Raw genomic sequence first — 17,955 nt, 5'->3', positions numbered from 1 at the left:
GGGAGAAACTATTCACCCAATACCCATCAGACAAGGGGCTAATCTCCAAAATATACAAGGCACTGACAGAAATTTACAAGAAAAAACCATCTAATTCCATCAAAAAATGGGGAGAAGAAATGGACAGACACTTTGATAAAGAAGAAATACAAATGGCCAAAAGACACATGAAAAAATGCTCCACATCACTAATCATCAGGGAGATGCAAATCAAAACAACTATGAGGTACCACCTCACACCCCAGAGATTGGCACAGATCACAAAGAATGAGAACAAGCAGTGTTGGCGGGGATGTGGAAAGAAAGGAACTCTTATCCACTGCTGGTGGGAATGCCTTCTAGTTCAACCTTTATGGAAAGCAATATGGAGATTCCTCCACAAACTGGAAATCGACCTCCCATTTGACCCAGTTATACCACTCCTAGGAATATACCCTAGGAACACAAAAATACAATACAAATATCCCTTCCTTACACTATTCATTGCAGCACTATTTATCATAGCAAGACTCTGGAAACAGCCAAGATACCCTTCAACCGATGAATGGCTAAAGGAACTGTGGTACATATACAGAATGGAATATTATTAAGCTGTCAGGAAAGATGAAGTTATGAAATTTTCCTATATATGGATGTACATGGAATCTCTTATGCTGAGTGAAATAAGTCAGAGAGAGAGAAAGATGTAGTATGCTCTCACTCATCTATGGGTTTTAAGAAAAATGAAAAACATTCTTGCAATAATAACTTTCAGACACAAAAGAGAAAAGAGCTGGAAGTTCCAGCTCAACTCATGAAGCTCACCACAAACAGGGATGAGTTTACTTAGAGAAATAACTACGTTTTGAATTACCCTAATAATGAGAATGTATGAGGGAACTAGAAAGCCTGTCTCGAGTACATTTGGGGGTTGGGTGGGGAGGAGGGAGATTTTGGACATTGGTGATGGGAATGTTGCACTGGTGATGGGTGGTGTTCTTTACATGACTGAAACCCAAACACAATCATGTATGTAATAAAGTTGTTTAAATAAAAAATAAAAAAATTACTTTTTATTTCTTAGATGTATATCATGTTATTATATATTATATATTATAATTAAGTACTCAGTTCTAAGAAAAAACAAAATCCTGTGACATAATGAAACTGGGGGATTTGATATTAAAAAAGTCAGTGAAATGGAGAAGGAAAATATTGAATAAACTCTTTCAAATCCGGGTAAAAAAAAAACATAGTAAGAGAATTAAAACTCTCTTCTGTGCTGTCCTGCATTTTCCTCTTGCATTTTTGGCCGGATTTCATCCTGGGTGCAGCTCATCTACCAGCCTGCCTTCCCATGAGCCTTCAGTGGAGGTGAGTCGACATACCCAGAAAGGGAGGAGCCACTGAACTCTGCTGGATTTCAGATGCCAGCACCTCTATCTGCCTCTCTTCTGTGCTGTCCTGCATTTTCGGCCTGATTTCATCCTGAGTGTGGCTCATCAGCAGACGGCCTGCCTTCCCGTGAGCCTTCCATGGAGGTGACTCGACACACCCAGAAAGGGAGGAGCCAGAGGAGCACGGACACTCTGCTCCCCTTCGCAATGGTGTACATCATTTAGCCAATGAATACAACCACAACACGTAGAAAAACCCGCAATACTAGTGTGACAATGGGGAAACAACGCAGGCCAGCATCAGACATAGAGAATGAAGATGGCAACTCTGATGATTTGAGCATGACCAACCAACTAGTCAGTCTCTCAGATAAGGAGTTTAGAGTTGCAATATAAAAGATGTTCAAAGAACACAAACGAAGTATAGAAGAGAACACTAATAAAAATCAAGAGAATATGAAGATAGAAATGAGAAAACTCCAAACTGAAATGTCAGGTCAAATAACAGGTCTGAAAAACTCAGTAGATGAATTGAAGAAAAACATGGTTGAGCTTTCCCACAGGTTAACAGCAGCTGAGGATAGAATCAGTACACTGGAAGATGAGATGCATAACAATTCCATACAGCAGAAAAAATTGGAAAAAAGCCTCAAAGCAAATGATCAAACAATGAAAAAATTACTCAAAGAATGGGAACAGATGAAAATAGAAGTCTATGATAAGCTCAACAGAAACAACTTAAGAATCATTGGAGTCCCAGAGACTCAGGAAGAAAATCTACAGAAGAATCAACAGTCAAGAACATCATTAAAGAGAAACTACCAGAGCTAAGGAATACATGCAATCAAATCCTGCATGCCCGAAGAGTGCCAACTAAAAGAGATCCCAGAAAAAACACCCCAAGACACATCCTAGTCACAAGGACGAATCCCATAGATAGAGACAGAATTCTGAAAGCAACAAGATCGAAAAGAGAAATTACATTCAAGGGAACATCCTTGAGATTTACTGCAGACCTGTCACCAGAAACACTCAAGGCCAGAAGGCTGTGGTGGGACATAGTGACAAAACTCAATGAAATAAATGTTTTGCCTAGAATACTGCACCCAGCAACTCACTTTCAGGTTTGAAGGAACAATACATGTTTTCACAGACAAACAATAGCTCAGAAACTTTACAGACTCAAAACCATCTTAAAAGAAAAACTGAACGGCATACTTTAAGACAAGGCCTACCAACAGAGACACCAAACTTCGATATAAAGATGGCACTAACTCCCAGGACAATTCTTTCTCTCAATGTCAATGTACTAAATGCACCAGTTAAGAGACACAGAGTGGCTAAATGGATCAAAAAACTCAATCCAACCTTCTGCTGCGTACAAGAAACACACCTGAATAGTCGGAACAAACATAGACTCAAAATAAAAGGCTGGAGGAAAATCATCCAAGAAAACAACACCCATAAAAAAGCAGGAGTGGCCATACTAATATTAGATGATGCAAATTTTATACTTAGGAAAGTTGTAAGGGACAAAGATGGACATTTTGTATTAATCAAGGGATACGTACAGCAGGAAGAAATCACTCTCATAAACATATATGCACCGAATGAGGGGCCAGCAAAATATTTAACACAACTGTTGACAAATCTGTAAAATAATATCAATAACACAATAATTGTGGGAGACCTCAACACGGCATTGTCAACACTAGACAGGTCAACCAGACTGAAACCCAACAAGAATATACTAGACCTGAACAGAGAAATGGAAGAAAGAGGCCTAGTAAATATATACAGGACACTCCACCCCCAGAAGCCTGGATACACATTTTTCTCTAATGTACATGGGATATTCTCCAGGATAGACTACATGCTAGCACATAAAATATACCCCCATAATATCAAGAGGATAGAAATTTTTCAGGCTGTCTTTGCTGACCACAAAGCCCTGAATTTATATGTGAACAAAGGGACACAGAAGAAAAATTTTAACACCTGGAAGTTAAACAGCCTCCAACTGAATAATCAGTGGGTCCGAGATAAAATCAAAGAGGAAATCAAAACCTTTCTGAAAACAAATGACAATGGAGACACAAACTATCAGAACCTATGGGACACAGCAAAAGCAGTACTGAGAGGAAAATTTATAGCTTTGCAAGCACACATCAGGAAAGAAGAAGGGGCATACCTGAATAGCTTAATGACGCAGCTCATAGAATTAGAAAGTGCTCAAGAAAAGGACCCAAAAATAGGGAGGCAGAAGGAAATAACAAAGCTGAGAGCAGAAATCAATGAAGTGGAAACCCGAAAAACAATCCAAAAGATCAACGAAAGCAGAAGTTGGTTCTTTGAAAAAATAAACAAGATTGATAGACCACTAGCAAACCTAACAAAGAAAGAAAGAGAAAGAAACTTGATAACTCATATTAGGAATGAAAAAGGAGAGATCACTACTGATATGGTAGAGATTCAAAGAGTAATCAGAAACTACTTTGAGAAACTCTATGCCACTAAAAATGAAAACCTGGAAGAAATGGATAAATTCTTGGACTCTTATAATCTTCCACAGTTGAACACACCCATTACTATTGAGGAAATTAAGACAGTAATCAAATGTCTGCCCAAAAACAAAAGCCCAAGCCCAGATGGATTTACTAATGAATTCTTTCAAACCTTTCAAGAGGAACTACTACCAATCCTGGCAAGACTCTTACATGAAGTCTAAAAAACAGGAAAACTTCCAAATAGCTTTTATGAAGCCAACATCACCTTGATACCTAAACCAGAAAAAGATGCTACGAAAAAAGAAAATTACAGACCAATATCACTGATGAATACAGATGCAAAGATCCTCAACAAAATCCTGGCAAATAGGATTCAATGCCTCATTAAGAAGATCATCCACTACGATCAAGTAGGTTTCATTGCAGGAATGCAAGGCTGGTTTAACATCCATAAATCTATCAACATAATACACAACATCAACAACAAGAAAAATAAAAATCACTTAATCATATCAATAGACGCAGAAAAAGCATTTGACAAGGTCCAACACCCATTCTTGATCAAAACTCTCAGCAAGATGGGAATGGATTAAGGCTACAAATGTTATCAACAGCAACAAAGGGGAGAGAGATGGGAAGAGAAAAACAATCTGCAAATGGAAATTTTCAATATGTTCATAGTACCATTCTTTACTGTAACCAAAAATAAAAATATGAATACATTATGATAAGGTGTGTGACCCTTGTCAGCATGTGTGTGAATTCCAGAGAGACTTCCAATGAGCTGTATAACCAGAATGTTTATGAACATCACAACTGGATGTATGACCCCTGATGAGCATAACTAAGTGTGAACATGATCCCATTCTTTGCAACAATGACCTTTTCTAAAAAAGGGAAAAGAAGAAAAAAATTATGCAATTTCATATATGCAAATATACTTTTAATGTCTCTTCTTTCTACCTCTCAAGTGATCCATTGCTAGATTTCCCTTTGGTTGCTGTGGCTAAATTTTTGTGGTTCAAGGAGACAATTCCCCTGGATAATTGTATTCAGGATGGTAATCTCAGGTCCCTACAGTGTGATAATAAGTTTCTAATAGTATTTCTAATGAGCTGTTTACCTGCTGTAGATGTATTACATAGACTATTTATGCTAGGCCATAATAGTATTGAAAGTTACAAGTTCCAGGGTGAAGTGATAGAACATAGAGTAGGGCTCTTGTCTTATAAGCGGCCATCACAGGTTAGATTCCAGACATTCCGTGTTGTCCTCCTGAGCACTACCAGGAGTAATCCTGAGTGCAGAGTAACCCCTAATTATTGCCAGGTATAGTCCCAATTCCTCCACCCTTCCAAAAAAAAAAGGTAAGAGCTTTGCTTTCTTCAGTTCTTTTTGTACTTTTTTCAGCATTGTAGGTAGATGATAGAGAGGGACTGTCTTTGGTGGAGGTGGGAACTACAAATGAACACACTGAGCAGTGATTAAGGGTATCAACTGGGTAACAACCAGAAGGAAAAAAACCGTTTGCTATTCAACAGGAAAATTGCATTTTACACACTTCCAACTGGGGTATAATAGAGAGCAGGAGAGAGTCAAATCAAAACTTTAAGTTCTATATTGGAGAATTTATGCAAGTGACATTTACACAGATCATTTTTGTGGTGGTTTTCAGCTGAAGAATAAAGCAGGAGTAGCGGCTTTCCAGCCAGTTTGAATAAAGCGTGAATAATATGGGGCAATGCTGAAGAAACTGTGTTATATATTCTGAATCTATCTGGGTGCAAAGTTTCAAGAACTGTGGTATAACAAAACCAAACAAAAACAAAACATTAAAAATAAAACCAAAAAAACAAAACAGGTATGGGGAAGTAACCTGATAGTTGAGAAGCTGTGGTCAAAAAATAATAATTATGAATTGAAACATAGTTATTTCATAGCTTTAACACAATTATTATCCTGTGACTGGGTACCGGCCCTCCCCTTTTATTCCAGGGAGAGGCTCATCTGGTGGCGCTCAGAGTCACTCTGAAAGGCTTCTGCAGGCATATCATGCACACTCCAGCTCTTTGAGCATCCTCCCTTCCTAATTTTTTTCCTCTCTCTCTGGGTTTTCCTAATGTAAAAGAAAAAGATACTACAATCACTAGCAAAATTCCTTTGAGATCTTAGTAATAATCACCTTCTGTGTTAATAGTGGTAAAAGTCATTTTGGGAGAAGCAGCTCTAAGTTCTAATACATTTGTCCCAAAGAAGTAATTTCCATTCACTCCCAAGCTCTTCCTATTTCAGGAAGACTAAGAACATGGGAAATTTAAAAGTTGATTATATTGATTATTTTTCTATGAACTCCATCATTTCCCCATTATTTCTTAGATGCAAACTTGTCGGTTATTTGAGATCTAGTAAATATGGAACTATTAATCTTTAATGAAGAGAGTACAAACTAGCATCTTAGTTTTTAAAAGTAAGCCTTGCTTGAACTGGAAGAAAACCCATAATATTTATCATTTTTTCTCTTTTGTGGATCTGCACAAGATGTGAGATTTGAGGAGACAAGAGACTTAACTGGTTAGAAGTTCATCTCTGAGGTATTTCTCATTTCTTGTATTTTATGCTTTTTGATCAGGAATGTTGTTAGAAGTCACAGCAATTCTCCTTAAAATCATTAGATTTTTTAAGACAGAGGGAGAGAGATAGACACAGAATAGTCTCACTCATATGTGAGTTTCAAGAAAAATAAAAGGCATATTGTAATGATACTCAGAGTCAATAGAGATGAGAGCCAGAAGGACTGGCCCATGATAGGAAGCTTACCACAAAGTGTGGTGAGTGCAGTTAGAGAAATAACTACATTGACAACTATCATGAGTGAGAAGAATAGAATGCCTGTTTCAAATACAGGCAGGGGGGTGAGAAGGTTTCACTAGTGAATTGGAGTGTTCTTTTTAATAACCGAAACCCAACTACAAACATGTTTTTAATCATGGAACTTAAATAAAGTTATCATTAGAAACAAAAAAGAGCTTCCTAAAAATAGTCTCAGCAAAAAGAAAATGAGTGTAAATATAATAAAAAATTTGTTTTCATTGGGGGTGTCAGCCATACTTGGTGATGCTTAGAGCTTTTACTGGCTCTGTACACAGAATCTTTTCTTTTGTGGCTTGGGGAACCTAGGGAACAAAACTGGGTCAGATGCATGCAAGTCAAGTGCCTTAAACACTACTATTTATTGAGCATATCAGAAATATAATAATTTATATTTTGAAAGTAATTTCTTTTAAGCACCATGGTTACAAATATGTTTGTAATTGGATTTCAGCCATAAAATGCCCACCCTCTCACTAATGCAACTTTCTGCCATAAGTGTCCCCCATTTACCTTCTCTCGATCTTCTTCATGTCTTTGAAATAAGCATTAGTATTTCTATCATTGTCGTGGTAGCTGTTAGTGTAGTACTTCTCTAACTGAACTCACCGTTTTTTGTGGTAAGCTTCATATTATTTTCCTGGCCCTTGTATCTCTATTGTCTCTGGGATTTATTACAATATTGTCTTTTTTTCTAAATCCCACAGATAAGTGGGACTGTTTTGTGTCTATCTCTATTTATTTCTATCTCTATTTATTTCACTCAGCATAATAGTTTCCATGTCCATCGATGTATAGAAATATTTCATGACTTCATTTTTTCTGATGGCTGCATAGTATTTCCTTTGTGTATATGAATCACAGTTTCTTTAGTCACTGCTATGTTGTCGGAGATCTGGGTTGTTTCCAGATTTTGACTATTTTTTAAAAATAAAAAAACTTATTTAAACACTGTGGTTTACAAGGTCATAAAATACTGTAGTTACAGGTTGTTTATAATATAGGTTTTTCCCTCCACAGATAAAGTTGTTCATATCTGAGTTTTAGTTTTACAATGTACATTGCCCTTTACCAATGAACATTTCTCCTCACCAATGTCCCTCAAGTTACTTTTCTACCGTCCCCACTGCCTGTCTCTTGAGCAGGTATTTTATTCTTCTTTCTCTCTCTCTCTCTGTCTCTCTCTCTCTCTCTCTCTCTCTCTCTCTCTCTCTCTCTCTCTCTCTCTCTCTCGTCCTTTTAGATACTGTGGTTTCCACTATTGTTAGTAAAGGGGTACTGTGCATATCACTTTAACTCTGTTCATCACCTAGTTCTTGTCCAGGGTGATCAGTTCCAACTATCATTGCCATTTATAGTGGCCCCTTCTCTACCCTAACTGCACTGTTCCACTATTTGTGGCAAGCTTCCTACTTCCTACCAAGGTCTAGTCCTCTTGCTCTTATCTCTATTGTGAGATTATTTTTAAAATTTATTTTTATTTTTAAAATAAATTCTTGTAGTTGGAGAGATAACACAGCGGTATGGCATTTGCCTTGCATGCAACTGATCCAGGATGGATGGTGGTTTGAATCCCAGCATCCCTGTGCCTTCCAGGAGAGATTTCTGAACACAGAGCTAGAAGTAATCATTGAGCTCAGCCAAGTGTGACCCATAAACAAAAACAAAAACAAAATAAATTCTTTAATTGAATTACTCTGAAATACACAGTTACAAAGTTGTTCATGATTGAGTTTCAGTCATACTATGTACACCTTTCACAAGTTTACGTTCCTGCTATCAGTGTCCTCAGTTTCTCTCCCCTCACACCTGCCATTGTGGAAGACATTTTTCTTCTATCTCTCTTTTCCTGTTTCTTTTAAAAACCATGTTTTGTAAAATAGCTACTGAAGGGGTATCATGCATAACATTTTAAGAGAGAAAATATTTAGGGGGCTAAAGAGATACTGCAGAAGTTAAAGCCTTGTAAGAGATAGTTTTGGTAGACTCTCCTTTGATGCTAGGCACTGCATATCATCCTTTGGGTCACTTTTGAGTACAGAAAGAGGATGCCCCTGACCATCAACACAGATGTGGCTTCCTCCACTCAACCCCAAACCATACCAAACAAATGAAATCAAACCAAATCAAGTAAAGGGAAGCTATTAAATGGAAACTGAAACATATCTGGCATATAGAGACACCAGACTTAGAGTAGAAACAAAGTGAAAGACTTGGTAGCAGGTATTTGTAAAATATATGACATAGTCACCCTTACTCTTTTTCTTCCAGTTGGGATAGTGACTATTGCCCTGGTTCTCTGGTCTTTCATTTATTTATCTTTTTTATTCTAGTCTTCTCAGAAACCCATAATTCTCACTTCTTCTCTTGCCCCATAGGATGATTCATTTCATACTCTAGGATCTTAAACATCTATCATCCCTCTAAATAACTACTTCCATCTTTCCCATATAAAGATATGAGAAATTTACATTTTAGGTAAAAATACAGGGATTTTAAAATAACTTGCTAATGTAATGACAGATATATTATTTCTATAATGGAACATATACAAATTATATAACCCACTAACAATTACTTCATATATCTAAATGATTTGTAAACTGCTGTTTAAGCTATAGTCATATCTGAGATAGAATCATGAAGCAATGGCACTTTAAAATAGTCTATTCATTTAAATAAGAACTATTCTTTTCTTGGGGAGGGGCACATATGGTGTTGCTTAAAAATTACTTCTGGCTGGGGCCGGCGCGGTGGCGCTAGAGGTAAGGTGCCTGCCTTGCCTGCGCTAGCCTAGGACAGACCACGGTTGGATCCCTGGGCGTCCCATATGGTCCCCCAAGCCAGGAGCGACTTCTGAGCACATAGCCAGGAGTAAACCCTGAGTGTCACTGGGTGTGGCCCAAAAACCAAAAAACAAAAAAAAATTACTTCTGGCTCTGCACTGAGAATTTACTCTTGGAACACTTGGAAGACTATATGAGATGTCAACAATCGAACTTGGATTGTTTGTGATTACAGGAAACACCCTATCCTTTATACTATTGTTCTGCCTCCTAAGTAAGAAGGATTCTTATTTCATAAAATATATTTTATTCAAAAATATATATTTTATTTGTGGCATATATAACAGGAATATATATTGTTTTTATGGGAAATCTTCAAAGATATATATATATATATATCAACTTCGTCTTCTTATTTTTTGACAACCATAGAACAAGTTTAACATCAGTACCACAATCAGTGGCACAAAATAAAAATCCCAGAAATATAACCATACATCTATGGACAATTAATTTATGACAAAGAATCCAAAATTCTACAATGGAATAGGGAAAGTCTTCCAAAAAATGTTGAAAGATTTGACAGACACATAACAAAGAATGAAACCATATCATTATCTAATACTATTTACCCAAACTAATTCAATATGGTTTAAAGACTAAGACATAATAACTGAAACCATAAAATACACAGAAGTAAATAGAAGCAATATACTATTTGAAGTCAACTTAGAGATATGTTTGTGGACATGACTAGGGTGACAAAATAAAAAATAACAAATTTAACTTTATCAAGTTATAAAGCTTCTGCTTTATGAAAGGAATTTTTTTTATCAGGTTGAAAAGACATCTACTAAATAGATGTGGCACACTACACATCTTACTAGGGGATAACACCCAAAATATGCAAAGAACTCATAAAAGTCAACAGAATGTTGAATTAAATAATGGACAGAGGATATAAATATATGCTACAGGAAACAAGATACACAAACAACAGACACCTCAGAAGATAGTAATCACATATTATGATTAGGGAAATTCAAATAAATATGAGGAATCACCTCACACTAATGAATATGTCTATTTTTCTTTCTTTTTAATTTTTTTAATTTAAAGAAAATGCATCACATAATTGACACAATTGACCATAATACATTTGTTTACAGATAAATGAGAGCAAAGTTACGAATAGTAGGAAAAAAATAAAAGAGAAAAAGAGAAGAAAGAAAATTAAAAAAGAAACAATATATAAATAGTACAATGGCAAGTTAATTTGGGAAAATTGTTGCATCTCCAATGAAGTCATTAAAACAAGGCAGAAGGGTTAGTAAGATCTTGTTAACTGTCCATTCTGTTAAATTAGTATATTACTATAAAATGGCAGCATCAAACAAATGAAGTTGTTTAGAAATTCAAAGCAGTGTTACGTGTTCAGCGGGCTCTTGTAGTATGTTTTTGACTGCCAAGTCTTCCTAAAAGAAGATGTGTTAAAAGGTGCCCACACTTGCTCCAAAAAAGCTTTGATGATATCAGTCCAAATACTGGTGTATCTGGTTTGGTCAGATTTGTGTCCCCGAAGAAAACTGTAGAAAAGTGGTGAGACAGGGCCATAGGCAAAGTTATGATTCTGGGTGTGACTCAAGAAACCAAAAAAAAAAAATTACACAGATGCTAATTACAAGAAGACTTTGATATTTATTGAAGAATTCTCTACAATAGCCAAGTATTAGAAACAACCAAAGTGTCTATTGACTAAAAGATAAAGAATTTATGGTGTTTATATACAATTTTATATTATATTTCTATATAAATATGAAATGATTCTTTTTTTTTTTTTGGTTTTGGTTTTTTGGGCTACACCCGGTGATGCCCAGGTCTTACTGCTGGCTATGTGCTCAGAAATACCTCCTGGCTCGGGTTACCATATGGGACCCTGGGGATTGAACAGAGATCTGTCTTGGGTCAGCAGCATGCAAGGCAAAAGCCCTATCATCTGTGCTATCACACAGGCCCCTGAAATGATGCCATTTTAAATAATATGTGTATAAGATATAATTCATAGTGAGATGAGGCAGTTTGGTAAAACTAGCATTTTATTTTATTCAAATGTTGTATATGGAGAAAACAAACATGAGCAAATGAAAGTAAAAACAGGGAGCAGTGACTTAGCCTCAATAGGGTAGACTCCATGCTTTACAGTCAAAGTGCATTGTTTTATCCTTGGTACCACATGGTCCCCAGAGAACTGCTAGTGTGACTCAGCACAAAGTGAGGAATAGCACCTGAACACTACCAGGTATGACCTAAAAACAACAGAAGTATCAATACCATTCCTTTTTAATTCGTTTCTCTGTATTCTCTTCTTTCAGGTAGCATGATCTTGGCACTACTGACAGACAATGAATAAAGTTAATAACTCTGTGGTGACTGAGTTCGTGTTCCTGGGACTGTCCAATTCCTGGGAAATCCAGCTGTTCCTCTTTGTCTTTTCCTCTGTGTTCTATGTGTCAACCTTGATGGGAAATTTTCTCATTGTACTAGCAGTGACCTCTGACCCTCATTTACAGACACCCATGTATTTTCTGCTGGCTAATCTTTCCATTATTGACTTAATATTTTGCTCTTCTACAACTCCCAAAATGATTTATGATCTTTTAAGAAAGCAAAAAGTTATTTCTTTTGGGGGTTGCATAGTTCAAATATTTTTTATCCATGCAATTGGGGGTGCTGAGATGGTGTTGCTCATAGCCATGGCATTTGACAGATATGTTGCCATATGTAAACCTCTCCACTATCTGACTATAATGAGCCCCCAAAGGTGCATTTTATTTTTAATCACTTCCTGGATTATTGGCTTTATTCATTCAATAACTCAGTTAGCTTTTGTTGTAAACTTGCCTTTCTGTGGCCCCAATGAATTAGATAGTTTTTTTTGTGATCTTCCTCGATTTTTAAAACTTGCTTGCACAGACACTTATAAATTGGAATTCATGGTTACTGCCAATAGTGGCTTGATTTCTGTAGTTGCCTTTTTAATTCTGATGATATCTTATATCTTTATTTTGGTCACTGTACAGAAAAAATCTTCTGGTAGCATATCTAAGGCTCTTTCTACTCTGTCAGCTCATGTCACTGTTGTAATTTTGTTCTTTGGGCCTTTAATCTTTTTTTACATTTGGCCATTTCCCATAACACATCTGGATAAATTTCTTGCCATCTTTGATGCAGTTATCACTCCTTTACTAAATCCAGTTATTTATACATTTAGGAATAAAGAGATGAAAGGATCAATGAGGAAGTTATGCATTCAGTTTATGAATTACAGTAAAATTTAGAAAGTAAACTGAAGTTGGGGTCTTGGAAAAAAATTCAAGTGTTGGGACACATGATTAACATGTGTGAGGCCCCGAGTTTGGTTCCAGTACACAGGGGTCCCTGATCACTGCTTGCTGTATCTCTGGTGGCTCCTGGAAACCCAAGCACTGACAGGTGATAGCACAGATAGGAGTGATTTCCTAAGCACTTTTTTTTTGTTTTGTTTTTGTTTTTCGGCCACACTCGTTTGATGCTCAGGGGTTACTCCTGGCTAAGCGCTCAGAAATTGCCCCTGGCTTGGGGGAACCATATGGGACACTGGGGGATTGAACCATGGTCCTTCGTTGGCTAGCACTTGCAAGGCAGACACCTTACCTCTAGCGCCACCTCACCGGCTCCTTCCTAAGCACTTTTGGGTGTATTCCTCACTAAGATATTTACTGATTATGCTTGAAAATTATGAATTATGAAATTAAATATGAAATATCATAAAATTATGAATATTAAACATCATGACATATAAAATCATGAATATTCAAATACTAAAATTTGAGTGTGACTATTGAAATACTAAAATTGTAATACTTGCTTGTTAAAATTTGAAATTGAAATTACTATCCTGCTTTGTACTGTTGTGTTCTGTTTTTCATCAACCATCTTTTAACCAATTAAATGACTAGGGAGAGAATTAAAGTCTAGAAGTCATGACTTTTATTACCAATGGCTGTAACTCGTTTAGTGCCAAATACAATCCATCTAAATGTTAAATAATCACTTTGTATCTAAATCATATAAGTTTTTGTTTGTTAGATAGTGTTCAGGAAACCATATTTTAAATTGAAAGAGTTTCTAATAGAAAATTGTTAATTTAATGTTGTAAAAATAGTTATTAAAAAGAAAACGTGAACTCTATTTTTTGAGAGGTCAAACTCAGCAGCACACAGGGGTTTCTACTGGTTCTACACTTAGAAATTACTCCTGGTAGGCTTGGCAGTACATGACGAACCAGGTGGGCTATGTAAAAGGCAAATACCTTACCTGCTGTGCTATTGCTCAGCCCCAAACAGTGAATATTTATGATATTACAGATGTAACATTTGTAGGACACATTTTTATGGGAAATAAAGGGAAGAGATTAAATTATTAAAGATGAAAATTAAAACTTTAAAACTTGGAATTCTGTGTGGGATTAAAACTCAAACATCTGGGGAGAGGATTTTTTATGGTTCGTATTTGTGTCTCAAAGCATTGAGAAGGAATCGATGGACAGGGACTAATCCCCTAGGGAAGGGGAGCTGCTAGATAGTGCAGGCATTAGGTTTATCTAATTTGGAAAGCTGCTGTTTTGGAAAGAAGCCAAGATTGATGAAGAGGAGTGTGTAGCTGGGTGATGGTCACAGATACAACAGGTATAGAGGAAGTCAACAGACAGAAAATTTGAAGAAAGTTTTGTTTTCAGCCTCATAACCACCCAGTATCTTCTAACAACAAGCTGACAAAAGGAAGGAAGGAAGGAAGGAAGGAAGGAAGGAAGGAAGGAAGGAGGGAAGGAAGGAAGGAAGGAAGGAAGGAAGGAAGGAAGGAAGGAAGGAAGGAAGGAAGGAAGGAAGGAAGGAAGGAAGGAAGGAAGGAAGGAAGGAAGGAAGGAAGGAAGGAAGGAGGAAGGAAGGAAGGAAGGAAGGAAGGAAGGAAGGAAGGAAGGAAGGAAGGAGGGAAAGAAAGGAAGTAAGAAAGAGCGAGAGAAAGAAAGAAAGAAAGAAAGAGAGAGAAAGAAAGAAACAAAGAAAGAAAGAAACAAAGAAAGTAGAAAGAAAAGTAAAAGCAAATTTGCTCTTTCAAGCCAGTATTCTCCCTTGCCCACATATCTTTCTTGCTGGTTGATATGTGTCTTTGATTACTTACTCTTTCAAGATGGTTTTATCTCTCAAACATGTATTCCTTTCCTCCTCCCTATACACTTTTTTCTAAATAATTTTTGTTTAATAAAAACTATTTTGATTCACCAAAAAAATAAAAAAGAGAGAGAAAATAAATGCAGTTGTATCATATCAACTCTTATATTTTAGAGTGTAGATAGGTACCTCAGAGACTTCAAAAATGCATTAATTTAGAAACATAGAAATATCAATTAGTATATAGATTTTAACTTTTAAAGTTAATACAAATAAACATTTCTTTGTATTGACTCAACTTAGAAAGTCTTCGAACTTGTAAGGTAATATTATTAATCCAATTAATAATTAATTAATGGATTACTAATTAATCCATTTTTTGGTTTGTGGGCCTGGTGCTCAGGTGATTTTTTTCTGGCTATGCCCTCAGAAATTACTCCTGACTTGGGGGCTATATGGGATGCTGGGGGATCGAACTGCAGTCAGTCCTAGTTTGGCTGTGCTCAAGACAAACACCCTACCTGCTGTGTTATTGCTCCTGCACCAATAAAAATATTTAAATTTATCTTGTGTGCTTAGGAAAGTAATCTGAAAATAGCTACAAGGGTAAATTTGAAAATAGGAGAAATGTATTAAATGAGAGAAATTGCAGCAACAAGAAAAATTTGAGTTATGGCCCTTTTTTTTTTTTTTGGTATGTATTAAGCTTTAATCTGAAGGCAGGAAGGAAAAGGTAGTAATGGTGGCAAGGGATTAGAAATACAAGGAACTAAATATAAATGCTTATGAATATGGAAAAAAGACAACATTAATTTTTAACTTGGAAACAATTTGGTGAAGCAAAAGTGGAGCTGAAGATACAATATACAACTTAGAAATTGAAAATAACTAACTAGTTTTTGTTTTTATTTCTGTTTTGGTTTTGGGGCCACACTTGGTTGTTGAATAGCATATTTATTATTGAGTCCTGGTGGAGGTGGATGATGGGAATGGATGGATGGGCCTTTCTTCTCCAGCCCTGGTCACAGGCCTGGAATCCCCTCCTGCTGGCGGGGAGAAAATGATCCACAAGCAGTCAGGTTTCAGGAGACATGAAACTTTATTAATAATAGGCCACATAATGTGGCTTCTATCCTAACCTTTCAAGCAACCTCTATAAGCCACCCTGAACTTAAACCTGAATCTGCCATCTTTTCATGCTGCTTACTTCAGCTGAGCCTCTCACTGACTCTTTTCAATCCCCTTTTATGCACGTTAGGCAATTCCTGGTCTTACTGGAGATGGGGATGGGGTGACTCTCGGTGATGCTCAGGAGTTACTGGCTATGTGCTCAGAAATGGCTTCTGTCTTGTGGGACCATATGGGATGCCAGAAAATTGAACCGTGGTCTGTCCTAGGCTAGCATGTGCAAGGCAAACACCCTACTGTTTGTACCATTCCGCCCTGGATCTAACTAGTTTTAAACTGAAATAATGAGTTAACATTTAATAATGGAGGATGGAGAAAAATAAGGAAGTTCAAAGTATAACATTCAATAGTTATCAATTAATCCTCAATTTTAGTTTGTTTTTTCAGACATTTATTAGAATGTTTACCTGGGTCACTAAAATATGACGTTTGGTGATGAAATGAAGGTGCTTAGATGACAGAGTGACAAAATGTTACTAAAGATGTATGCAATGAGAAAATACTAAAGTCACAGAGACCTTTAAAATTAGGTGATACAGATGAGTTATTTTTTTTTTTAATTTTTTGTTATTTTGGTCAACTCTTGGCTCTGACCTCAGAAATTACTCCTGGCAGGATCAGAGTTCCATATAGGATGTCAGCAATCATACCTGGTTGGCCACATGCAAGGCAAGTGCCCTATCCTCTGTGCTATCCCTCTGGCCCTCCAGATGAAACATTTTATATTTGCTCTTTGCTTTATCGTGGAGAATATCCATGTGATAGCTTTATTCATACTCAAGAATATTAAACAGATGAGAGCAAATGGCAATCTTTTTACATTTGTAAATAATTTTATGCCTCTCAACTTTATAGCATAGGAGATATTTTTACTGTAAGTCAGTTAACATACTGTTAACAATGAATAGAAACCAAGGAATAAAATGAATTTTCAAACTTTGTAAAGTGAGGAAAAACTAATATAATCTGAAGGGAGAAACACAAGAGAAGTACTTGGCCACACACATTTTTAGATCTCTTTCCATTGAAAAATTTTATTAATTGGGGATAATGAACAATTCTCTCTATTTTCTCCCAAGTTTAAAATTACCAAAATTTTGTTCTATGAAATTTTAATTCTAAAATCATATAAATGATGACATATAAGTGGTTATTCTATACACTGTTCTAAAATCAGAAAATTTCATGTATCAATCTAAATAAATAATGGCAAAATTCATGTCAGTGTGATCCTTTATAAGAAAAGCTTGACCACAGTTAGGTAATTAAAGTGGAATATCTTCTCAGGCAATGAAGCTAGAAATATATTGCACTCTTTTCATGTAAGCTCTGGGATTACTCAGAGTACCAGAGCCCAATGTCTCTCCTAGAAGTCATTCAAGGGGCTACAACTCAGAGCCATATAAATATTCAAAAAACAGGAACATTTAGAGATGGAAATGGGTTAAAGTTCCAGATATATTGAGATTTGCTTTTTTATTTTTTTCTTCTCTCTGACTGTTTTCTTTTTCTAGTTAACTGCCTCTTCAATTAACAGCTTTGGCTCACATTTTCTGGATCTGCATCTCTCCTGCTTTACTCATTTGTCATTTAGCTTAATGGGGCATATTTCCATTAGCAATGTAAATAAAACCAGAAAAGGCAGTATATTAACTTGCAAGAAAGCTTCCCTCAAGCTAGGTGCTAGGGAGAAATAATATTAGGCTTTGTGACATTTAAGATTGCACAGCTTAATAACCTACTACTGTCACTCACTCACATCTAATTTTCTAACTCTTCATCATATTAATCTGCTGTATTCAGGTTTCTTTATCAATTTATTTTCATTTGTATTTTAAATGTGTACTTAACTTCCTAGTAAGAGAGTCTTCTTACTTTCAAGCTAGATGCTATAAACTATATATATTTGGGCTATACCTGGCAGCACTCAGGGGTTATTCCTGGCTCTGCATTCATATGTAGTTCCTGGCAGAATCAGGGGTACAATCCTGAATGCCCTAGACTGAACCCAGATCTGTCC

General features: G+C 36.3%; 1 protein-coding gene across 1 annotated transcript; it reads left to right on the top strand.

Annotated features, from left to right (window-relative positions):
* The first annotated feature begins 11,939 nt into the window (after positions 1 to 11,939).
* On the top strand, positions 11,940 to 12,875 carry LOC126001401 (olfactory receptor 4F6-like). Its single transcript, XM_049768661.1, has one exon. The coding sequence runs from the start codon at positions 11,940 to 11,942 to the stop codon at positions 12,873 to 12,875; it is 936 nt and encodes a 311-aa protein (XP_049624618.1).
* The last annotated feature ends 5,080 nt before the right edge of the window (positions 12,876 to 17,955 follow it).

Source organism: Suncus etruscus, chromosome 2 (assembly GCF_024139225.1).
Source record: "Suncus etruscus isolate mSunEtr1 chromosome 2, mSunEtr1.pri.cur, whole genome shotgun sequence".
NCBI lineage: Eukaryota > Metazoa > Chordata > Mammalia > Eulipotyphla > Soricidae > Suncus > Suncus etruscus.
Note: the sequence above shows the minus strand (reverse complement) of the source record. Positions and strands in the feature narration are given on the sequence as shown.

Coding starts and splice junctions, on each gene's coding strand:
- LOC126001401 (XM_049768661.1), top strand. CDS start 11,940: ATGAATAAAGTTAATAACTCTGTGGTGACTGAGTTCGTGTTCCTGGGA.